Source organism: Triticum urartu, chromosome 1, assembly GCF_003073215.2.
Source record: "Triticum urartu cultivar G1812 chromosome 1, Tu2.1, whole genome shotgun sequence".
Lineage (NCBI taxonomy): Eukaryota > Viridiplantae > Streptophyta > Magnoliopsida > Poales > Poaceae > Triticum > Triticum urartu.
Window position 1 is genome coordinate 492,046,864 of NC_053022.1, and position 25,691 is coordinate 492,072,554.

General features: G+C 46.2%; 1 protein-coding gene and 1 long non-coding RNA gene across 2 annotated transcripts; both read right to left on the reverse strand.

Annotated features, from left to right (window-relative positions):
* Window positions 1-4,527: 4,527 nt before the first annotated feature.
* On the reverse strand, window positions 4,528-5,684 carry LOC125532959 (serine/threonine-protein phosphatase 7 long form homolog). The gene is made up of 3 exons (XM_048696797.1): window positions 4,906-5,684; window positions 4,720-4,830; window positions 4,528-4,621 (listed from the first exon to the last, which is right to left on the reverse strand). The coding sequence occupies exons 1-3, from the start codon at window positions 5,682-5,684 to the stop codon at window positions 4,528-4,530; spliced, it is 984 nt and encodes a 327-aa protein (XP_048552754.1).
* Window positions 5,685-10,244: 4,560 nt separating this feature from the next.
* LOC125521656 lies at window positions 10,245-11,369 on the reverse strand. The gene is made up of 3 exons (XR_007289362.1): window positions 11,167-11,369; window positions 10,970-11,068; window positions 10,245-10,467 (listed from the first exon to the last, which is right to left on the reverse strand). It is a non-coding gene; the product is annotated as an uncharacterized LOC125521656 (long non-coding RNA).
* Between the last annotated feature and the right edge of the window lie 14,322 nt (window positions 11,370-25,691).

A 25,691-nucleotide genomic window follows, 5' to 3' on the forward strand; every position in this document is an offset into this window, starting at 1 on the left:
AACGTCGTCGCCTCTACCGCATTTGAACTTCTTTGCCACGAATTGTTGCAGAAGTTTCTGGAATGTCTTGCAATATGGGCCCTGGGCCGGCATGCTATCCGTAGCCATCTGCCCTACTTCGTTGACATTTTCAAGCTGAACAATATTTGGATGTTATTTAGTTCAAATGATTATGAAATGATGGACCTAAAAAAGTTACAAGTGATTACCATCTGGTCACGATAGTAAGCTGCATGCAGCTCAACATGTCTCCGCGCCTGCTCCTCTTGTGTGAGATCTGTTGGTATATGTAACACCCCGGATGTAACTTTCCATATTTGTATCTAACTCTTGCCGTTTCCGGCGCTAAGTTATATTTATTTCTCGGGTTCGGGTCTTTGTCTCCGTGTGTTGTTTTTCTTTTCGTGCATCTCATATCATGTCATCTCGTGCATTGCATTTGCATACATGTTCATCTCATGCATTCGAGCATTTTCCCCGTTGTCCGTTTTGCATTCCGGCGCTTCGTTCTCCTCCGGTGGCCATTTCTAGCTTTCTTTCGTGTGTGGGGATTAAACATTTTCGGATTGGACCGAGACTTGTCATGCGGCCTTGGTTTACTACCGGTAGACCGCCTGTCAAGTTTCGGGTCATTTGGATTTCGTTTGATACTCCTACGGTTAACCGAGGGACCGAAAAGGCCTCGTGTGTGTTGCAGCCCAACACCCCCCAAATTTGTCCCAAAACCCACCAAACTCTGCTCCATGTCCTAGAGCATTCGATCACGATCGCGTGGGCGAAAACCGCACCTCATTTGGGCTCTCCTAGCTCCACTTATGCCTATATATACACCCCCCATTTCGGATCTCGTCTTCCTCCCCGTCCTCCTAAAAAAACAGATCAACCCCGCCACCGACGGACGTGTCCGGATCCGACCGGACAACGTCCGCCCGCCGCCGCCATCCAACCCGCCGCCGCCACGTGTCCCCGCGGGACCAGTTCGCCGCCGCCACCGACGCGGGCCCGAGGCCCAGCGCCGGCCCCCGAGGCCCGATCCGCCGCCGCCTCCTCCTTCGCCCGAGGCCGCCGCCGCCCGACGCTCCGCCGGCCGCCGCCCTCGTCGCCGGCGCGCCCCGCCGCCGCCCGCATCGGCGCCGGCCGCCGCCGCCCCTCGCCGGCGCGCGGGCCGCGTCCACCGCCGCCGGGCGCCGCCACCGGCCTCCCCCGGCCTCCCCGGCGCCGCCCCGGCCTCTCCCCGCCGCCTCGCCGGCCTCCCCTCCTCCACCGGCTCCGGCGACGAGCTCCTCCGGCGACTCGTGCTACAGTGCCCCGGCCGCCTCGTAATCCGTGCCGCTGGATCTAGATCTGGGTTGACCCCTCTCCCCCGAAACCCTATTTTCGTGCTACCTTTGACTGCTTGTATCTCCGCAACCGTAGCTCCGTTTTGGGCATATGATATATCAAAATCTTCGTCTCGACATGTACATCATTTCATTCCATTGCATCATTTGCATTTGAGGTCATCTTGTTGCCCAAAATGCTGTTAGAAGGAGGCTTCGTGAGTTAAATTGCAGATCCGTTAGTTCATCATGCACTTTTGTCATTTTTGCCATGTTTAATCCGTGCATGATATGTCTGTGCCCCTTTGGAATGAATTGTTAAGCATTTTGTCTTCTTTCCAGAGGTGTCACCCATGCATTTTTAGGATGTGTGTGTTGTATTGTGCAAGCTTGCGAAGAGAGGTACCTGAGATTGCTGATTCCAGGGACTTAGTGATTTTCACTAAGTCTGGGATATTTTAGTTCATGATGCTATATGTCCAGCTTGTTTCCTAGTGATCCGTGCCTCTTCTGAGGATGATCAGTAAGGGAGTTTTGATATTTATGTTATGCTCTATCCATCCACGTCTTTGTTTGCATATGTGGAGTGCTCTAGGTTGACTCAATCGAGCTCAACTTTTGCTTCGTTGTTAATCTGGGCAGATCGTCAACTTGTTTGCGATTTTGCCGATGCTACCGTTAGTGTTCCATGCATGCTATGCCTTTGTTCTTGCCATGTGTAGCTAGCATATTGTGCCTTCTTGCTGGTTATATGCTTGCCTTGCCGTGACTTGCACCGTAGTGAGTGCATCGAGCTCGTTTACATGCCTTCGCGAGTTAAAATTTCTGCATGTCTCAGTTTTCACTAAGTCTGAAAACTGATTGTGTTCGAGCTATGTTCGTGAGCTCGGTAGAGTATTTTGTGAACCCTTTTGGCCCCAGGTCACTTTGGATGTTTTGTTAAGCTTGTTGAGTAGCTCCATTCCATATTCTTACTTGTCATGTTTAGGTCATTTATCATGTTGTTTTGCTGCTCCGAAGAGGGCTTCGTGATCTGAAATTTCAGGCCAGTGTTAATTTCACAAAGTCTGGAATCTGTTTTGCATATTCATTTTTGCCATGCTTGTTTGAACCTCTTAATGGATGAATTTTCCTATGGCTCAGTGTTGGTGTTTTGTTAACCATCTTGTGTACATCACTGCCATGTATTTTTTTTCATGTTTGGTGGCTGTAGCATGTTCATTTCGTTGCATTTAGATGCCTACTTGCTGTAAATCGCAGACCGGTGTCATATCTTAAAACGCTTGCCATTTCCAAACCGTAACTCCGATTCCAATGATCTTTATATAGTTTTCAAGCGATTTCATCCCCTCTATCCTGTGGCACCCTTGGAATTCCAAGTTGAGGCCAGGTTCATGAATTTCCTGTCATATCTTGCATTTTGCATCCCGCATCGCATCCCGCATAGCATATCATCATTTCATCATATTGCTTGGTCTTGCACGTGGTTGATTGTATCCTTGTTGCTTGTTTGTCTTGTTGGGTAGATCCGGGAGACGAGTTCGCTACCGAGGAGCCCGTTGAGTTTGCTTGTGAGGATCCAGTCAACTCTGACAACTGTGCAGGCAAGATGATCATACCCTCGAAATCACTACTATCTTTGCTATGCTAGTTTGCTCGCTCTTGCTATGCCAATGCTACGATGCCTACCTTTTACTTGTCAGCCTCCCAATTGCCATGTTGAACCTCTAACCCACCATGTCCTAGCAAACCGTTGATTGGCTATGTTACCGCTTTGCTCAGCCCCTCTTATAGCGTTGTTAGTTGCAGGTGAAGATTGGAGCCGTTCCTTGTTGGAGCATTTATTTACTTGTTGGGATATAATTATATTGCCATGTTATCTTAATGCATCTATATACTTGGTAAAGGGTGGAAGGCTCGGCCTCTCGCCTAGTGTTTTGTTCCACTCTTGCCGCCCTAGTTTTCGTCGTATCGGTGTTATGTTCCCGGATTTTGCGTTCCTTACGCGGTTGGGTTATAATGGGAACCCCTTGATATTTCGCCTTGATTAAAGCTTTTCCAGCAATGCCCAACATTGGTTTTACCATTTGCCACCTAGCCTTTTCTTTCCCTTGGGTTCTGCAGACTCAAGGGTCATCTTATTTTAACCCCCGGGCCAGTGCTCCTCTGAGTGTTGGTCCAAACTAGAGCACCGTGCGGGGCCGTCCCTCGGCAACTTGGGTTACGTTGGCTCCCATACGCTTAGCTTATCCGGTGTGCCCTGAGAACGAGATATGTGCAGCTCCTATCGGGATTTGTCGGCACAACGGGTGGTGTTGCTGGTCTTGTTTTAACCTGTCAAATTGTCTTGTTGTACCGGGTTGCCGAGTCTGATCGGTGTGTCTCGGGTGGAGGTCTATTCCTTCGTTGACCGTGAGAGCTTGTCATGGGCTAAGTTGGGACCCCCCTGCAGGGATTGAACTTTCGAAAGCCGTGCCCGCGGTTATGGGCAGATGGGAATTTGTTAATGTCCGGTTGTAGATAACTTAAACCTTAATTAATTAAAATGGATCAACTGAGTGTGTTGCCGTGATGGCCTCTTCTCGGCGGAGTCCGGGAAGTGGACGGTGTTGGAGTGATGCTTGCGCAGGTTGTCCCTCTAGATTCTCGCTCGCGCCTTGCCTCCTCTTCTCGCTCTCTTTTGCGGATAAGTTAGCCACCACATATGCTAGTCGCTTGCTGCAGCTCCACATATACTTGCCTTATCCTTCCTATAAGCTTAAATAGTTTTGATCGCGAGGGTGCGAGATTGCTGAGTCCCTGTAGCTCACAGATACTATAATTCCAGATGCAGGTCCAGGTGATTCCGCTCCAGGTGACGAGTACGAGCTCAAGTGGGAGTTCGACGAGGACTCTCAGCGCTATTATGTTTCTTTTCCCGACGATCAGTAGTGGTACCTAGTTGGGGTTATCGATTCAGGGCCTTGTCGCATGTTGGGGGTCTTTTCTATTTTGGCACCGTAGTCGGGCCATGAGTGATTTGTATGATGGATGTTATTTATGTACTTTGATGTGACGTGGCGAGTGTAAGCCAACTATGTTCCTCCCCTTTATATTATTTATGTACATGGGATGTGTAATGACTTATCGACTTGCGACATTGCTTTCAATGCGGTTATGCCTCTAAGTCGTGCCCCGACACGTGGGAGATATAGCCGCATCGAGGGCGTTACAGTATATTAGCTGGCTGACTGGCCAGGCTAGCACGTGTGTTCATGCAGTACCACTGCTTGTACGCTTGATCTGTACTTCCATCGTACGGTCTACAAAATTAAATAATTACATAAACCGTTGTGATGAAAGCAAAACATCTTCACGCATCGTATGATCATCGTAAAAAAATAATGTACATAAAATATACCTAAGTTGATGCACTATATCTGCTAGCGCTTCATTTTCCCACTTGTGTACCCATTCAATGTTCTCTTCCCTCCAATCGTATAAACTCCAACCCCTGCCCATATTGGTTAGCCTGCAAATTATGTAACAAAGTGTGAGTTTAGTAAATTAAAAATGACACTAACTATTTAGGGATGTCACATCTTACTTATGTGTTTCCTCGTCGATACGTCTGGGAAAAGGTGGTGGAATTTCTTGATAGAGACCGAACTGTCTCATTACACGCTCTGGGTTGTAAGGCTCAACACACCACAGGAACAATAAGTTGCAGCGAGTCAGCCAGAATGCACTATCGGTCAACATGCCTGGTGTGAAGTGTCGAGCATCAAAGACCATTTTTAGCTGGTCCTGAGTCCACGGGTTCCATGTGACTTCTGCCTCATCAAGTATCTCAAACTGCTGGTGGTACATAGGGTAACAATTTTTCGCAATATCTGGAGACCAACGTTTCCGTGCCTTTGTCCACCTGGTGGCCATAGTTGCGCAAGCACCCTCGCTAAAGTCGTATGGGTATATGGGTTGTACTATACGAGGTCGTCCTACAGGGAGGTATTCCCAGGACCACAACTGTAGAAACTCATAGGCGACACAAAGTAATGGAGCTTTTTGTGCGAAAGAGGTTTTTTGCGTGGCATCACACAAGCCTCTGTATGTATGAGATAGCATGGCAGAACCGAAGCTGTATTTTGGCTGCTCGGGTAAAGGTTCATCTACCATATTCTCTGCAATGTAGATGAGACCAGGGACAACAACGTCCCCATGTGAATTTGGAAATAGATTCCCGAGGAGCCACAACAAATACGCAAACAGATGTCTTTTTCTCGTCTCCTCATTGGCGAAGCTAGAAAAATTAAGAAAGTTATCACGAAGCCAGACGAGTGGGATGCCCCGAGGGTTACCAGAACATTGTGATTCTGGCATTTCCATCCCAAGACGGGCTGCTATATCTAATGCCCAAGATGGAGACACTTGTGGAGAGACTACCGGCTCACCTCTAATTGGTAGAGCAGTGATCATAGAAACATCTTTTAGTGTAGGTGTAAGCTCCCCAAAACGAAAGTGAAAGGTGTGGGTTTCAGGTCTCCACCGGTCAACGAGGGATGTCAAAAGGGATGGGTCCGAACATACTTGGTCGTTGCATGATGTGAGCCTAGCAAAACCTTGTAATCCATAAGCGTCAAGGTGAGCAAGGAATTGATTGTGTATTGGCCATGTTTTCTTTATGGTTCGAAGTCTGAAAGGCCGATAATCATGCTTACTATTTGGTTTCAAAAATAGGTGGCAACGGTGGTCGGCGTCATGGGGCCCCTGCAAAAGCACTGGCACTTCACCCATAACCTGCACACAAACATACAAATATAAATTACGAGGAAGACAGAAATACAAATGCAAATCAAAATTAACTTAAAAAATACAAAGAGATACGATTTACATTAATTATCTGAAGTTAACATCAGGAGTACAATAATACAAAGAGAATCAATTTAAATTTAATATAAGTACACATAACGGGTAGAAATATAAATAGACATGACGAGTACATATATATCAACATCATGCGTTGTTGTTGGCTCGATACGGGCAGTCTTTGCGTGAATGTCCAGGACACCTGCAAATGCGGCATCGCCTTGGTTCTCCCATCTGGATATGGTCCATGTCATTGCGATGACGCCTAGACTGACGTCGTCCCTTTGCGGTTCTCATCAAGTCGGTGTTCGGAACCCATTTCGGCCCATCTGGCCACAACATTTTGTAGTTCATATCAATGCCCCAAGCCCAGAACTCACCGTTCCAAGTGTTGTACAGATTGTACATGTTGAAGTATAGCGATATGTATTGCTCGACGCTGATTTTTTGAACAGCAGCCGCCCGGAGCACATGACTGCAAGGGTAGCCCTCAAGCTTGGGCTTGTTACAAGTGCACTCACAGGAGGTTGAGCCAAGGGTGAGAAAGGTACCATCAACAGATAATACCGGGCGGCAGTGCCTGAAGGCTTGTATAGTCTGGGCGAATGCCCAGAATAAGCGGTCCAGGATTAGCTCACCCGGGTTCATTGGGTTTGGACGTTCTCTCCGCCAAACTTGAGTCCCCCTATTAGCACTTGCTATTTGATGAAGCATTCCAGGGGCATAAGAATATGCCTCCTCATAGGTACCATACAAGTTCTTGAATATATTTTCCTTCGCACGCCTAGCCTTGCTGTAGCTAACAGGGAATCCAATTAGATCCTCTGCATCTTTTTGCAGAGCCCTAACACTAATGTTGAGACTTCCTTGCACAATTGTTTCCATCGTCTGTGCCACAAATTTTGCTGTCACATTGCAGTGATCTGAAAGAGTCCCAGTTTGCTCACATGTATGCTCCACTATTTTTGTGATATGCCATGACTGACATACCCCAGGCTTCAGTCTAGCGAGAACTTTTCCGCGGCAACCTTTCGCGGTGTGGATGCATATGACCTTCAACTCTTTTTTATCAGACTGCTTCACTCTATGCTGGCGGTGGATGCCGATTGCATAGCTACCCATTGCCTGGTAAGCAGACTTCTTATCTGGGAAAACTTGCCCAACCTCCAGGCTTCCCGCTCCTAGGCCAGAAGCAGAGTGAAATTCGTTGGTGATGCTCATATCCTGTAAAAACCCAGGTTGCAGTGCCGCCGCGACCGCCCTCTGAGGAGGAACATCTTCTTCTCCGCTTGACTCCGAAGACGCAGAAGAATGATCATCATCATCTAGCGCCTCCGGCAATCCCTCCACGTGTTCGCTCATGTCAACGGCCGCCGACCAATATCCTGTGTCATACACAGGCTGGCCGCCCGTCGGTTCCGATGGGCCGATGCTAGGGGCTGATGTGATGGCCAACTCGACCTCACCACCCCTACTACTGCATCCGGCAACATCAGTGACTGAAATGAACTCCACATACACCATCGGCTGACCATACATTGAGTTATTGGGATTGCTTGCAAACCTCATGTACGACCCCCACGACCGATCACCTGTGACAGGCCGCAAACCCCAACGGGCAACTGTCCCATCATTTCCTCCGTCAACGACGAAGGCCTCCATTGTCATTTTTTTTCCCTGCATCACTGGGCCAAACACCGCTCGGATGCACCTTCTAACAGCTGCGTAACCCACGTTGACCATGTCTCTCACCACAACTGTAGTCGACTCGCACAAGGACACATCCACCCCGAATGGACCGTCGCGTAAGACGTTCCCATAGTACACTACTAAATTTTCCATAGTACCTAACCAACATACATGTTTACATTTCAAATAATTAATAATTGAACATTTAGTAACGATGACAACATTTACATATCTTACGACTAAAATAATAACCGTATTTTCGTTATAATTATTCAGTTTGTTTTTAGAATCATTTGCTTAGACTTTAAGGGGTTGTTTGGTTAACGGGTATTTAAAGATCTATTTTTCTCAAACTTGTCTACGAGCGTAACAAACTTAAACTCTGTTTGCTTTTCTCTAACTACCCCAAAAATATCCTAAAATAGTTCTCGTAACATGCAAAAACATAGCTTCTGGAGAAACGACTATTAGTAAAATATGGTTTTCTACATAATTTTCTTACAGCAGGTTATGACAAAACTGAGGGTAAGTACTCGCTATCCAAACAACCACTAAACATAATATTACGATAATAACATTTTAATATCATATGAGTAAAATATCTAATTTCTTCCGGCATGATATAATGTTTTTCATATCATACGATAAAATTCATTTATTTACAAATAATAATATTTGCAGCGGCATGACAGTACATCAATATAAAAAATATTAACAAAATTACGGCGTCATTTTATACCTTAGGTCCAATATGGATGTGCTTGCAAATGCAATTAAGCGTCCAAACAGTTCGAATAAATATCCGTCACCAGTAATATATGAACGGAGTCAACCTATTATCACATGAACATCAATATTAAACACGGATTTTTCTTTCTGCTATCAAAAGTATGAAAATAGCACTTGCATGTATGTGGTCATCATCTCAAAAGGGATAGCGAAGATGGTAACACAATTTCTTCAATCACGTCATCTCCTCCTTGTTTGCTACTAAGATGAATTATTTTACCTAATTATATATATCATTAAGTACATTACCACCTAATCTTAACATATAAAATTTAGATTATTGTGACATAACAAAGTAGACCTACGGTTTCCTAACCATAGACTTATTAATAAACATACCACATGAAATAGCATACCACATGCAATGAACATATACTTTTTTTTTCTTAATTACCGTATTAAGAGCTTCTCGCATGTCAATACAAATGTACGCAACTAACATTGATACAACATCTTCAACCTACTCTTATCAAAAAAATAGTTTAAATGTTGTATCCGTCGTTTGAATTTTTTCCTAACCTCTAAGCACTAACATCACATAGCTAATGACGAGCTAAATGACTAACTAATTACCACCGTGCATCACAAAAAAATCCATGTATTGCAAAGCTCATACCTTGATCTTCCCCTTCGTACTTCACTTAGCACGGCAAATCCTACTCCAGAAACTCAAAGTGACTTCGCCAAGTGCTGAAATAATGCCTAAAACAACATAGAGTACACACTTAGGAACTAATCAAACAGAACAAAAACATCATGCATGCAAACAAAACCAACAAAAATGGATAGATCTTACCTTAATCTATCTTTTCTTCAACTTCACCATCTTCAAAAACCAACTCTAAATCGGCCAAAATCACGAGTGAAAGTGGCTACCAAGTATTTCCTTCTGTGTATTCTTGTAGACTTAGACAGAGCAGAGAGGCAGTGAAGGCAACGAGAGATATTCGAGAGAGTGTATGCGCAGCCGTGGTTGTGCGTATATAAAGAGGAGGAGCATTGTATTGTCGGCAGAACGAGGTACACTCACCCACCGCAGTCTCGGATTCCAGCATCGCGGTGTCTCATCACACGCAGCAACTACACCGCTCTCGGGTGTCGGCAAGAAGCGGAAATCACGCAGGCAGGCTGCGGAATCAGATTCCAATTTACAAAGCATCTGCGGAAATCACGCTCTGCAGGCCGTCGAAATTAGCGCCGTCAGGTCGCTGTCATAGAAATCAGCGCCGTCAGGGGCTGTCGGGCCGCATGCGCGCTGCCGCCTCACCCGGTGGTGGCCGGGCCCGTGCCTCGCATTCCGTGAAGATGCTGCTGTCGGCCTGGGCGCGGCATGGGCAGCAGCGGCCGCCTCAGTCAGTGGCGGCGTGGCCCACCTGGCCTCGCCCGTTACGTCGCACTGTGCCGAATCCGTTATACCGCGCGTGGCCGCCTTCTGCCGTGGCGGCCGGGCCCGCCGCCTCGTGGTGTGGCGGCAGGTGACACGTGTCACCTGCCGCGCCTGCCGCCACTAGAGAGGGGGTCTTTTTTGACAATTTTATCCGTAGGTAGTCTTTTTTGTCAATAGCGTTCGGCAGGGGGTCCTTTTGGACAAAAAATCTGCAAAGTCACCATAATGAGAAAAGCCAGAATCACTAAAACCTAGAAGAGTAAGCTAATCATACTATCTGAAGGGGTATTTCATAGAAACATAGCACAATTTAACATAACTATTAAGAAGCAGTAAAAGGAAGACTTTGAAACATTCCAAACTCAACCATTCCGATCATGGTGTGATGGTGGCAAGCCATCGAGCTCAAGATCTGCGTAAGGTGTAGATAAAACTTTCCTGGAAGAAGAAATACAGTTCAGCAATTGGATTGCGATATGGTAGCTTCAAATAAAATCAAAATAACAGAGGCTCTACATTGTTCACAGATTTATGTCCTGAATAGAAATGGAACATGGCCACAATACATGTAACAAAACTTAGGATACATGGCAGATTGAGAAACAAACTGGAATCATAACATGGAATTCACATCAATATAATAGCATTGGCAGGTGCATCCTGCTGGTTGAAGAAATAAAATTCAGACACACAAATTCGAATACATAATATTTGAACAATTAAATTTCGCAATTGGACAGGAAAATAATCCATCAAGCATCTGTAATATAAAATGAAACTGTAACACATCTATTCCTTTACTAATGATAAAAAAACTAATAAGAAGGAAATCCACCAAAACAATCATGCTGATAAATAACATACATCTTCCTCGTTGTATGACTTAACACTGATATGTTTATCTAGTAAACATCATTATCGTCCTCGTTATTAATGCTACCTGCATCAGACTCGTTCATTTCTAGCGCCAATTCCTCTAGATTGGACGATGAGCTGAACGCAGGAGGCGGGTGAACCCTGAAGAATGACATCAAAGAACCTTCAAAACATGAAGATACCATTACCTTGAGAATCAATTGATGCAGCAACTGGTTTAATTGAAAAAAAAACAAGAAATAAAAACCTAGAGGAGCAGACCTCGGGATGAGGAAGTGGGAGGAGGGGTTGGCTCAGACCAGTTGACCACCATTACAAGACCTGGTCGACGCAACTCTCCCCGGCCGTGCCGCTACGGCCGCCGTTCGGCCACACGAGCGGCACCGGCTTGCCCTGGACCGCCCGGAGCAGATCCCGCTGTCCCGCATTGCGGTCAGCTGCAATGAGGACAGTGAGCCCGGCAGTGTCAACGTCGTAAGTTACCTACTCCGTCCCCAAACATATTGGCACCTGACTTGCTGGAGATAACCGACAAGATACGTATCTGGTCCTGAATGGCTCCCTAACAAAAGTGAGCCCATAAATAGAAGGTAAAGAAAAAAGGGAACAAATTATGAGTCCCCAAGAACCACGTAAGAGCAACTTCAACGAGTCGACTCAAACGGACGTCGATTTCGTCCGCTTTTTGTCAGATGCCCCCCTCCGCATTTGGGTCGGCACCTACGCCCAACACTGGCCTACGACCCATTTTAAACGGCGCCAAAAAAAATAAACGCATACATATTTAAAAAAAGAGAAACTACATCAATTAAACATTAAAGCCGGCCACGAAGGCCGGCGAGAGTCCACGCGTCCACATTTGCATTTAGAAAAAATAAAAACAGCCTAAACTACGAGGCGGCACGCTGCCCTAGGCGGCGTCGTTGTCCTCGGGGTCCGTGAGGTCGATGAGAGTCGGCGCCGGTCCGGCCCAGGCGAACGCCGTGTTCCAGAGCGCTGCCATGTCAGGCTGTGCCGGCGCAGGTAGTGCCGGAGCGGGGGGCTGTGCGGCCGCCTGTGCAGCTGCAGCCTGGCGCGCCTCCTCCTCGGCCTCACGCGCCTCCTCCTCGAGGTCACGCTCGAGCATCTCCTCGTACTCGCCTTGCCGGCGCTCCTCTGCCAGCCAGCGCTGGCGCCACATCTTGAGGTAGGCCTGCTCCTGCGCCGGCGTCGCCCCCAGCCAGTCCGGTGACGCGGACACCCACTCGCGCACCACTCCATTCCAGGAGAAGCGCGCGATGGGCTCGGGCTCCGGCTCCGGCTTGATGGGGGACGGCGGGGCCACCGGCGGCACCACGCCGTCGCCCGCCGCGGAGAGGGCAAGGACCTGCGCCATTGCCGCCTCGTAGCGGGCCTCCTCTTCCGCCTCCGCCGCCTCCGCTCTGCGCCGTTCGTCCTCTTCGCTCTCACGGTAGACGGCCGCAAGGGCCGCCTGGTAGGCGTCCTCCGTCGCCTGGTCCTCCTCGCGGACGACCAGCGGCGTTGGCCTCCGGTCGACCTCGCGCACGCCCCGGCGCCTCGCCTCCTCATACTCGAAGGCGAACCACCTCGCCCAGTTGGGCGAGTCGGTTGCGTAGGCGTTGTCACGGCGCTGCTCCGCCGTCAGCAGCGCCCGCCGGCGCCGCACCTCCTCCGCGTGAGCACGAGCCGACCGCGGCGCCGCCGGCACTGGGATCCTATCTGGATCCATATGCCAGTCGTGCGGCAGCGTCACGTCGGGATACGGCAGCGGCTGGCGGTTCTGCCAGTGCCACTCCGCCTGGTGCACTAGCACGCTGACGCGCTGCCTCTGCCGGCGAGGCGCCGGCGGGGGTAGGAGAAACTCGGAGGGGAAAGGGGTGGCGGGGGACTTGCCCTTGGCCTTGCTGCCGCTGGCGCCGGAGAAGAGGCCTATCGTCGCTGTGGTTGCGGTGGCTAGGGTTTGCCGGCGACGAGGTTGCAAGGGTGGGCAGATGGGGATGGCGAGTTTGGATGAGGACGGCCCCGCCGCACGGTCGGCTTAAAAAAGGACGAGCGCCGTCGCTGACGCGTGGGCCCGTCGTCATAAATTAAGCTGACCGCGTGGGCAGCGGGTAGTTGGACAACCGCCATGTGGGGACGCGGCGGACAGCGAGAAGGCGCGCGAAGCATCTGTTCGGCGTCCGCGCCGACGCATTTGGGACGCAAATTTGGGCCGCAAATGCGTCGGCGTGGACGCGACGCGGACGTGATTTGGGTTTGGGTCGGCGTGTTGGGCCGCCACTTTTGTCCGCGCCGACCCAAACGGACGCAGGCAGACGAAATGAGTCGGCCCTTTGGAGTTGCTCTAACGACCATTTCAAAAAAGAGCCACGAATCGATTCTCGCCTGATACTGATAGCTTGATTGTTCACAAGGGCGATATCACAAAATCAAACCCATGAGTATGTAAACAACCCAACTATAAATCAATCCAAATAAGTTTAGGGTGGTTGAGTTCATCACCAAAAAAAGACATAAATTCCAAGTCCAGATGGATCTTCATTCACATCAACACAATAGAGGAATGGAAAAGAAAGAAGAACATTGTATAGTAGATAAGGAAATTTTGTGTATTTGTAGCACAACAAAAGAGGGCACGGTTTTGTCTTTGATCTTCAAGCGCAACACTCACATCTCTTGTTGCATAACATACCCATCGCAATGTAAACGAACTGCCATGGTTATCGCTTGTCAGAACGACCATCCGAGGTGCAGAACATCCAACATTACCGATGAATTGAACAGGCTGCAAGAGAGGTAAGGGTGGGCTCTAATTTAGTACCCACAGGCCACATCAGTCTTGATTGCTCAAGACATGCTTATTTCAGCCAGAGTCATCATCACTGCCCCTCATTTTTTACCGAAAAGGAGGTTGTACCCCCGGCCTTTGCTCACCAAGCAACATGACCCTGATATCCATCCATACATACACACATCCATCCATCCATTAGCCTTAGGAGCTACTCATACCTGACCTCGACTGACCAAACCTCCTGGTACGCATCAGAGAACATCGTACATTTTCCAGCGCACGCCACAACCGAATCGAAGGCACGTCGTGGGGCTTGTCCAACATGACCATGAGTTGGGACTGGAGGCGCAACACGACCTGGTACTCGTCGCCGTGGGCAGGGGCAGGGAGCCGGGAGAGGTCATGCCCACCACGCAGTCCCTAGAGACCTCGCCGGCACACCCGACACCGCTGCGGCTGCCCGAGTCCGGGCCTCCATGCCGGTGGCGACGCGGCGCGGACGGGATCCCTGGCCCAGCGAGACTGAGGGATCCAAGGGTTGAGCCTCTTCATCGCCCAGTCACAAATATGTGAAAAATATTCAAACCATGCCAATCGTGAGCTCGTGAGACAGCCATGTTGCGGGGCAACGTCCCCTTACCTAGTCCGGGCAGCGATTGCAAGAACATCAAGGTAAGATTGGGCGAAGCGCCGCAACAATCGTCGGGCTCGGGCACCATGAGGACCACCGTAGCATCAGCGCCGATCACCTGGTCACCATGCAAGCACAACAGAGGATTGAAATATTTGAATCAAATTTTTGCTGCAGCAAACTCAATGAATAGTCAACTGTAAAAAGAAACTGATTCTACAGAGGAGCCTGAACATCTATTTGTTTTGCTACTGTATTATCTGGTAGAGGATATTCTCTACCGATGGAGCATAGACTCTGAAAAACCCTGAAGAAATGTTCACCCTTCTGTTCTTTATATTACAGATAACATAGCAGGAAGCGTTACTGAACCTGAATGTGTGTGTTTGTTTGGTTACCTGGTAGAGGATCTTCTCCAGAACTCGATGACGTCCATGATGGTGCGGAAGGGGCCGGAGAGAAAGACCACCCATAAATCTTACTGCTAGATACGCTGGATACTGGCGAGGCGTGGCATCGAACACCACCTCGTACCCATTTGCCGCCCACAGCCAAGCCGAACCGCGACGCCATCGACTGGACCACCATCTCCCTCCAGCGACAGCGGCTCCCTCTGCCCTGGGATGGCCGTCGCCCCTCAGCCATAAGGCAGCCAAGGTCGATGGCCCTCATGCCGGCCACCTCCATGGACCTGGAGTTGGATGTCCGCCGCTTTAGTTCAGGCTTGAGAGGATAAAAGGGAGAAATGGGGAAGAGAGGGGAGAGGAGGGCGGGCACTGGGAGAGGGAAGGGGAGGTGAGGTGGCGGCGGCCGGCAAGCCAGTGGCGCGTCTGACGGCGGCAACCCTAGCTGCCGCCGCTCGAGGGTGGAAAGAGCGAGGGGAGGGGAAGTTGCGTGGGAGGAGAAGCAAAGCACTACTCTCTCTCAATCCCACGCGTTTTCACCCTTTTCTCTTTTTATTCACTGCGCGATCAGTGCATCGCTGCCGATGTGGCTATCGTGAGAGGGCGCTCTTTGCGCGACTGTTAAAGGGTTTAATGGGTCAAGCTGGGCCTTCAGCGCACTTTTTTCCGTTGATAAAATTTGTTGGTCGTGTGTAGGGGTCCAAACGCACGACCACACCACCTGATGAGCCAGCTAATGCATGCGATAGAAATTTCGTTTGTTACCCAAATAGATAGTCCCTCCTCGCTTTTTTATATTAAATTTCACCAATTTAAATACGTTCATGAGTTGCCTGCAAATCATCAAGGCATTTCAAGAAGAGGGTAAATTGTGGGTCATTTATCTTACAAAATGAAGGATTTAATTCCACTAAATCTGATGTGATTGCGCATGCCCGATAAAAAAGAAACCGGAGGATGTGACAATTGATTTGCTTCCTTTGATGTTTTCATGTATGGTGTGATCAAAACTAAGATACTGCATCTCTGCATGTGCCTCCATTGCTATCATCAGGTGGAACCATCCGAAAGTTGTCGTATCATGGTTGGATGTTGTCATGTTGTTGCTTTTTTCAATAAAAGGCGCTTTTATTATCTCAAAATGTAGCATCAAAGTGATACAAAGCATTAAGAGTATCACCCGGCCTCTGCATAACTAGGGTGCACACAGCCAAACACCAGTAGTCTGATTAACAGAAAGATAAAAAACCGACAATTCGGTAACAGTAGAGTCTATAGACCGACACTATGCCTATGTCGAAAGAGATGGTGGACCGAGCCGGAGATTATGCTGCCATCCATGTTGGGTAAAAACCTTCGTAGCCACCTGCTCCAACAGCGTACACACCGCCTTGAATAGCGGTTGGTACTCCGCTCGTTGTAGCGTACACCACGTACGAAGCGAGTGTGTACAACGGAAAATAACCTGCAAAGGAGAAACAGTTTTGTCATTAAAAACAACATCATTTTTACATAGCCAAAGCGACCATAGTAAGGCATACGCTCCCACCCTTATTAGCGTTTTGTATGCATTTGAAATACCGTCCAGCCAATGACCAAAAATATTGGCAACACTTGTGGGCGGATACAAATTTGACGCTATTTGGATGGCTGACCACGTAGAACGCGCAAACTTACAGTGAAAAAAGAGGTGTTTAATTGTCTCGTCATGAGTACAAAAACAACAATTCTTACTTCCCGACCAGTTGCGTCGTGCGAGGTTGTCTTTTGTTAGCACAACTCCCCTACGGAGATACCACATGAATATTTTGACTTTAACTGGTACCTTCGCTTTCCAATTTTTTTTGTTATTACTCACCGGTACCTCAGAATGCGTGGGTGCACGATACATAGAGTCTACTGTGAAAGACCCCGATGTAGTAAGGTTCCAGCGAAACACATCACGACCTTGTCTCAGGATAATCGAATCCAGACGGGACAATAGATTATTCCATGACATAAGTCGGGTGCCAATCAAATCCTGTCTGGACGAAATATTTGGCGGAGATGAGCTGAGCACTTGCGCAATAGTATTATTCTTATCGCGTGCAATGTTGTATAAGGCTGGGTATTGTTCTCGGCGGCTAGCATTGCCTAGCCAGATGTTTTCCAAAAACGAATCTCTGACCCGTCCTTTATTGCGAAAGACCCAAAGCAAAAGAGATGTTTCTTTGCCGCCATTAGGCCGGCCCAAAAGTGTGAGTCTCCAGGTTTCCAATATACCTGAGACACTGCCTTTTGGCCTATATACTTATTGTGCAGCATGGTTTGCCAAACACCATCCTCAGTAAGAAGTTTGAACAACCATTTACTAAGTAGGGCCTCATTCTTGACCTGCAGGTCATGAATACCGAGGCCGCCCTGGTCTTTCGGCCTACAAACCACACTCCATTTGGCCAGTCTATATTTTTTATTTTCACCATCTCCTTGCCAAAAGAACCTGGACCTAAAATAATCCAATCTTTGCAAGACCCCCTTTGGGAGCTGGAAGAATGAAAGCATATAGAGGACCATATTTGTGAGGACAGAGTTTATTAAAACCAATCGTCCTCCAACTGAGAGCAACTTGCCTTTCGAGCTGCTCAAGCGTTTCTCTAGTCGCTCCTCTACATACTTCCACTCCGCAATGGTGAGACGTCGATAATGAATTGGTATTCCCAAATATTTAATTGGGAATTGTCCATGTGCACAACCAAAAAGGTCAGCATAATCGGCCGCTGCATCAACGGCTTCTCCAAAGCAGAACAATTCACTTTTATGGAAGTTAATCTTAAGACCCGACATTTGCTCAAACGCTGACAACAAAAGTTTCAAGTTTCTAGCCTTGCCTAGGTCATGTTCCATAAAGAGAATTGTGTCATCGGCATATTGCAGAATAGAGAGACCACCATCCACTAGATGTGGCACTACTCCTGTAATCTGTCCGTCCTGCTTGGCGCGCTCAATCAGAATAGCCAACATGTCAGCCACAATGTTAAATAACATTGGGGATATGGCATCACCTTGTCGTAGTCCTTTTTTGTCTGAAAGTAATGGTCGACATCATCATTGACTTTGATGGACACACTACCGCCAGTTACAAAATTTTGGATCCACTTGCACCATTTATCGGAGAAGCCTTTCATCCTTAGGGCCTGTTGGAAGGAAGACCATTTGACCTTGTCATAGGCTTTTCCGAAGTCTATTTTGAATACTGCTCCACTCATGTTTTTCCGGTGCATCTCATGGACGGTCTCATGCAGGATTACTACACCATCGAGTATGTTCCTTCCTTGCATGAAAGCTGTTTGAGATGGCCGGACAACATGGTCAGCTACCGAGTTTAATCTATTCGTCGCCACTTTGGTGAAAATCTTGAAGCTGACATTAAGGAGGCATATGGGTCTGAACTGTTGAATCCGTTCGGCCTCCTTACTCTTCGGCAACAAGACAATCTCGCCAAAATTAAGTCTGAATAAGTCAAGTCGGTCGGCATGAAAACAATTGAACAACTCTAAAAGGTCAGACTTGATGATATCCCAGAAATTCTGATAGAATTCTGCGGGGAAACCATCAGGGCCTGGAGCTTTGTTATGTTCCATTTGGAACATCGCAGCTCGCACCTCCTCTTCTGAGAATGGTGCCGTTAGGATATCGTTTTCTTCTGCCGTGACATGTGGAATATCATCTGTTCGGGTCTCATCAAGGGTGAAATTCCCTTCAGTCAGCGCTCCGAAAAGAGATTTGTAGTATTTGGTGATATACTTTTTGAGCTCCTCCTGACCTTCGATCCTCCCCTCATCTTGTTGGAGACTATAAATACATTTCTTCCTATGCCGCCCATTGGCGACCAATTGGAAGTATCTTGTATTACTATCACCCATTAAAATGAAGTCAGCTTTGGATCTCTGGTAGTATTTGTTCTCCTCTTCTCGCAGTAGACGGGCGACCATCTCATTAGATTGATTTTTCAATTCAATCTCTTGCTGAGATAATGTGCGCGTCTCTGCAATTTTGTCGAGGTCAACAATGATGGTACAGAGCCTTTGTTTTTCCTTTTTATAAATTCCGTTGGTGTGTTTTGCCCATCCAGAGAGGTGTCGCCTCATGGCTCTTATTTTAAAGATCCATCGCCGAATAGGTGTACGACCAACAGCAGGCCTCTCCCAAACATTCTTGATCATGTCTACGAATCCGTCCCTATGCAGCCATCCCAATTCAAATTTGAAAGGGCGTCGGGTGACTGGGTTCTTAGAGTTATGATGTCTACTACACAACCTTCTTCTTGTAGACGTTGTTGGGCCTCCAAGTGCAGAGGTTTGTAGGACAGTAGCAAATTTCTCTCAAGTGGATGACCTAAGGTTTATCAATCCATAGGAGGCGTAGGATGAAGATGGTCTCTCTCAAGCAACCCTGCAACCAAATAACAAAGAGTCTCTTGTGTCCCCAACACACCCAATACAATGGTAATTTGTATAGGTGCACTAGTTCGGCGAAGAGATGGTGATACAAGTGCAATATGGATAGTAGATAATAGTTTTTGTAATCTGAAATAATAAAAACAGCAAGGTAGCAAGTGATAAAAGTGAGCGTAAACGGTATTGCAATGTGTTGAAACAAGGCCTAGGGTTCATACTTTCACTAGCGTAAGTTCCCTCAACAATACTAACATAATTGGATCACATAACTATCCCTCAACAATCAACATGCAACAAAGAGTCACTCCAAAGTCACTAACAGCGAAGAACAAACGAAGAGATTATGGTAGGGTACGAAACCACCTCAAAGTTATTCTTTCCAATCAATCCGTTGGGCTATTCCTATAAGTGTCACAAATAGCCCTAGAGTTCGTACTAGAATAACACCTTAAGACACAAATCAACCAAAACCCTAATGTCACCTAGATACTCCAATGTCACCTCAAGTATCCGTGGGTATGATTATACGATATGCATCACACAATCTCAGATTCATCTATTCAACCAACACAAAGGACCTCAAAGAGTGCCCCAAAGTTCGAGAATCACGACGAAAATGTGTACCAACCCCTATGCATAGGTTCATGAACCCACAAGTTGGTCACCAAAACATACATCAAGTGGCACGCGGTATCCCATTGTCACCACATATATCCGCGGCAAGACATACATCAAGTGTTCTCAAGTTTTTAAAGACTCAATCCGATAAGATTACTTCAAAGGGGAAACTCAATTCATTACAAGAGAGAAGAGGGGGAGGAGAAACATAAGATCCAACTATAATAGCAAAGCTCGCGATACATCAAGATCGTGCCAAATCAAGAACACGAGAGAGAGAGATCAAACACATAGCTACTGGTACATACCCTCAGCCCCGAGGGAGAACTACTCCCTCCTCGTCATGGGGAGCGCAGGGATGATGAAGATGGCCACCGGTGAGGGTTCCCCCCTCCGGCAGGGTGCCGGAACAGGGTCCCGATTGACTTTTGGTGGCTACGGAGGCTTCTGGCGGCGGAACTCCCGATCTACTGTGCGTTCTGGAAGTTTTAGGGTATATGGAGATATATAGGCAGAAGAAGCACGTCAGGGGAGCCACGAGGGCCCCATGAGACAGGGGGGCGCGCCCTAGGGGGGGCGCCCCCCACCCTCGTGAGCGCCTCGTTCCTTCCTTGACGTGGGGTCCAAGTCCATCAGGTGTGTTTCCTTCCAAAAATAACTTCTTCAGTTGATTTCGTTCCGTTTTGACTCCATCTGATATTCCTTTTCTTCAAAACACTGAAATAGGCATAAAACATCAAATCTGGGCTGGGCCTCCGATTAATAGGTTAGTCCCAAAAATAATATAAAAGTGGATAATAAAGCCCAATATTGCCTAAAACAGTAGATAATATAGCATGAAGCAATCAAAAATTATAGATACGTTGGAGACGTATCAAGCATCCCCAAGTTTAATTCCTGCTCGTCCTCGAGTAGGTAAATGATAAAAAGATAATTTCTGATGTGGAATGCTAGTTGGAATAATTTCAATGTAATTCTTCTTACTTGTGATATGAATATCCAGATCAGAAAGATTCAAGACAAAAGTTCATATTGACATAAAAATAATAATACTTCAAGCATACTAACAAAGCAATTATGTCTTCTCAAAATAACATGGCCAAAGAAAGTTATCCCTACAAAATCATATAGTCTGGCTATGCTCCATCTTCACCACACAAAATATTTAAATCATGCACAACCTCGACGACAAGCCAAGCAATTGTTTCATACTTTTGATGTTCTCAAACTTTTTCAATCTTCACGCAATATATGAGCGTGAGCCATGGATATAGCACTATAGGTGGAATAGAAGGGTGGGTGTGGAGAAGACAAAAAGGGAGAAGATAGTCTCACATCGACTAGGCGTATCAATGGGCTATGGAGATGCCCATCAATAAATATCAATGTGAGTGAGTAGGGATTGCCATGCAACGGATGCACCAGAGCTATAAATGTATGAAAGCTCAACAAAAGAAACTAGTGGGTGTGCATCCAACTCGCTTGCTCACGAAGACCTAGGGCATTTTGAGGAAGCCCATCATTGGAATATGCAAGCCAAGTTCTATAATGAAAGATTCCCACTAGTATATGAAAGTGACAACATAGGAGACTCTCTATCATGAAGATCATGGTGCTACTTTGAAGCACAAGTGTGGTAAAAGGATACTAGCATTGTCCCTTTTAATAATTTTTTATTTGGCCTTTCTTTTTTTATTTGGCCTTTTTTTGGGACAATGCTCTATTGAATGATGATCATCACACTTCTATTTATTTACAACTCGATGATACAACTCGATACTAGAACAAAGATGACTCTATATGAATGCCTCCGGCGGTGTACCGGGATATGCAATGGATCAAGAGTGACATGTATGAAAGAATTATGAACGGTGGCTTTGCCACAAATACTATGTCAACTACATGATCATGCTAGCAATATGACAATGATGAAGCGTGTCATAATAATGGAACGGTGGAAAGTTGCATGGCAATATCTCTCGGAATGGCTATGGAAATGCCATAATAGGTAGGTATGGTGGCTGTTTTGAGGAAGGTATATGGTGGGTTTATGGTACCGGCGAAAGTTGCGCAGTACTAGAGAGGCTAGCAAAGGTGGAAGGGTGAGAGTGTGTATAATCCATGGACTCAACATTAGTCATAAAGAACTCACATACTTATTGCAAAAATCTATTAGTTATCGAAGCAAAGTACTATGCGCATGCTCCTAGGGGGATAGATTGGTAGGAAAAGACCATCGCTCGTCCCCGACCGCCACTCATAAGGAAGACAATCAATAAATAAATCATGCTCCGACTTCGTCACATAACGGTTCACCATACGTGCATGCTACGAGAATCACAAACTTCAACACAAGTATTTCTCAAATTCATAACCACTCAACTAGCATGACTCTAATATCACCATCCTCATATCTCAAAACAATTATCAAGCATCAAACTTCCCATAGTATTCAACACACTCATAAGAGAATTTTATTATTCTTGAATACCTAGCATATTAGGATTTTAAGCAAATTACCATGCTATTTAAGACTCTCAAAATAATATAAGTGAAGCATGAGAGTTCATCTATTTCTATAAAATAAAACCTCCACCGTGCTCTAAAAGATATAAGTGAAGCACTAGAGCAAATGACAAACTACTCCAAAAGATATAAGTGAAGATCAATGAGTAGTCGAATAATTATGCAACTATGTGAAGACTCTCTAACATTTAAGAATTTCAGATCTTTGGTATTTTATTCAAACAGCAAGCAAAGCAAAATAAAATGACATTCTAAGAATGGCAAACATCATGTGAAGAAGCAAAAACTTAGGATCAACTGATACTAACCGATAATTGTTGAAGAAGAAAGGTGGGATGCCAACCGGGGCATCCCCAAGCTCAGATGCTTGAGACTTCTTGAAATATTATCTTGGGGTGCCTTGGGCATCCCCAAGCTTGAGCTTTTGTGTCTCCTTAATTCCTCTCATATCCTCGAGCTAATCAAGGAGGGTTATATCTGGCGAATCGGCGATGGGACGGGAGTTAACATCTGATCCGATCCTTGGATTCCAAGGGCTTGGTCACGCCGTGTTATTACACCCAAAGGACAGAACCTGATTACACAGGTCAGCGAGCTTATTTGCCCGATTACGGGAGCATGGGATGAGCAGCTTGTTAAGGACACTTTCTGGACGGATGATGTACGACACATTCTCCAGATTCCATTGCGTGAAGGAGTTAGTGATTTCATGGCATGGCATTTTGACTCTAAAGGGAACCATACTGTTAAAAGCGCCTACAAGCTATTTGTACAGTTGCAGAAACAAGCAAGGAATGGGGCCCCTGGCAGTAGCAAAATGGCGGCAGGAAACTTGGATAGGTGGGATGACCAAGCATGGCGTAGGATCTGGAAACTACCCTGCCCACGCAAGATTCAGATGTTCGCTTGGCGAGTCAAACATGAGTCCCTGACTTTCTGTACTAACCTGACGAGAAGAGGGGTCAGGCTCGAGAACTCCAAGTGCTTCTTTTGCGGGAGAGTGGATGAAGACGGGCCTCATCTTTTTGTCAAATGCAAGGCTGTCAAGGAAGTGTGGAGGGTGATGAGCCTGGAGAAGGTACGCTTGGAGATGGAAGAGCAATCACCAGTGCATGCAATCATGGACTTGCTTTGGAGGCTAGATGAAAATGTGCGTGTCCAAATCCTCACCTTCTGGTGGAACTGGTGGAACAAGAGGAATAAAATAAGAGAAGGGGAATTACCAATCACGGATGACGAGCTAATTCGCCGAGTCCAATGCAGTACCTTGGAGTTCATGCAACTGTTTAAAACGAGTAAAAAGAAGCAAGCAGAGAGCAAGTGGGCACCGCTGGGTGAAGGATTTCTGAAGATCAATGTGGATGGAGCCTATACGCCGGGCGAGACTTTTGCTGCATGGGGAGCGGTTGTCCGTGACGAGGCGGTAGATGTGCTGCTGGCCCGAGCTGGTAGGAAGGAGCAGATAAATGACCCATTCAGAGCAGAGGTTGCGGCCATGTCTGAGGCAGTGGCCATGGCAGCTGACATTGGCGCCCTCCGTGTCGTCTTCGAGACCGATTCACAGCTACTGCAGGAAGCACTCGACTTGCCAAGGTTGACTCGTCCCCATACGCGGCTGTTATCGAGGACATCAAGCTTCTGCTTAAATTGTGGTTCTCTAAGCAATCTATTACTTTCTGTAGACGCGTAGCGAACTCGGTAGCGCATGAACTTGCGAAACTTGGTAGTTTATGTTTGCCAAATGATAGCATTGGTTGGACCAATATTGTACCGCCCCATGTGGATTTTGTGTGTCGGGTGATTTGCCCGAGCACCGTTAAGTTATAAAGCTTTGCTTTCTCTCAAAAAAAAGGTCTCCCTAAATCTCAAAAGCTTCATCCACACAAAACTCAACAAGGACTCGTGAGATAAGTTAGTATAAACCATTGCAAAAACCTTATCATACTCTACTATAGCAAATCACTAAAATTATTATTCAACATTGCATACTAAATGCCTCTGCATATTTAATAGTCCTATCCTCAAATAGAATCATTAAAGAAGCAACCATATGCAAACAATGCAAATATAACAGCAATCTGCCTAAACAGGATAGTCTGTAAAGAATGCTGCAACATCCATACTTCCCTAGCTCCAAAAATCATGGAAGAAAATTCCCACTGTAGTAAATTTATCAGAGCTTAATATGCAAAAGGTTTCAACATTTTATCACATTCTGAATTTTATAGGGAATTATTGCAACAGCGGTAAACTTTCTGTTTTCAAACAGCAACATGTATACTAGTAAAATAGGCATAGTAAAGGCTATTAATGCCAGTTTTATTGAAATAAAAGATGCAAAACATTATTATAAATAACAGCAAGAAAATCCTAACAAAATAAATTAATGCTCCAAGCAAAACACATATCATGTGGCGAATAAAAATATAGCTCCAAGTAAAGTTACCGATGAACGAAGACGAAAGAGGGGATGCCTTCCAGGGCATCCCCAAGCTTAGGCTCTTGGTTGTCCTTGAATATTACCTTGGGGTGCCTTGGGCATCCCCAAGATTAGGCTCTTGCCACTCCTTATTCCATAGTCCATCGAATCCTTACCCAAAACTTGAAAACTTCACAACACAAAACTTAACAGAAAACGCGTAAGCTTCGTTAGTATAAGAAAATAAATCACCACTTCAAGGTACTATAATGAACTCATTATTTATTTATATTGGTGTTAAACCTACTGTATTCTAACTTCTCTATGGTTTATAAACTATTTTACTAGCCATAGATTTATCAAAATAAGTAAACAACACATGAAAAACAGAATCTGTCAAAAAACAGAACAGTCTGTAGTAATCTGGATCAAACGTATACTTCTGGAACTCATAAAATTCTCAAATAAATTTCTGAACCTGAGGAATTTATCTATTAATCATCTGCAAAAAGAATTAACTAAATAGCACTCTCCAAATAAAAATGGCAGCAATTCTTGTGAGCGCTAAAGTTTCTGTTTTTTACAGCACGATCATAAAGACTTCACCCAAGTCTTCCCAAAGGTTCTACTTGGCACAAACACTGATTAAACACATAAAACCACATCTAAACAGAGTCTAGATGAATTATTTATTACTAAACAGGAGCAAAAAGCAAGGAATAAAAATAAAGTTGGGTTGCCTCCCAACAAGCGCTATCGTTTAATGCCCCTAGCTAGGCATGCTGATGTCAATGATGCTCACATAAAAGATAAGAATTGTAACATAAAGAGAGCATCTTGAAGAATATGACTAGCACATTTAAGTCTAATCCACTTCCTATACATAGCGATTTTGTGAGCAAACAACTTGTGGGAACAAGAATCAACTTGCATAGGAAGGTAAACAAGCATAACTTCAAAA

What these genes read in the sequence shown, in the direction of transcription:
- LOC125532959 (XM_048696797.1), bottom strand. Translation starts at nt 5,684, where the DNA reads ATGGAAATGCCAGAATCACAATGTTCTGGTAACCCTCGGGGCATCCCA. An exon ending in ATCGACGAGGAAACACATAA is followed by an intron (nt 4,831 to 4,905) that starts GTAAGATGTGAC and finishes CATAATTTGCAG; the next exon opens with GCTAACCAATATGGGCAGGG. An exon ending in GATATAGTGCATCAACTTAG is followed by an intron (nt 4,622 to 4,719) that starts GTATATTTTATG and finishes TTAATTTTGTAG; the next exon opens with ACCGTACGATGGAAGTACAG.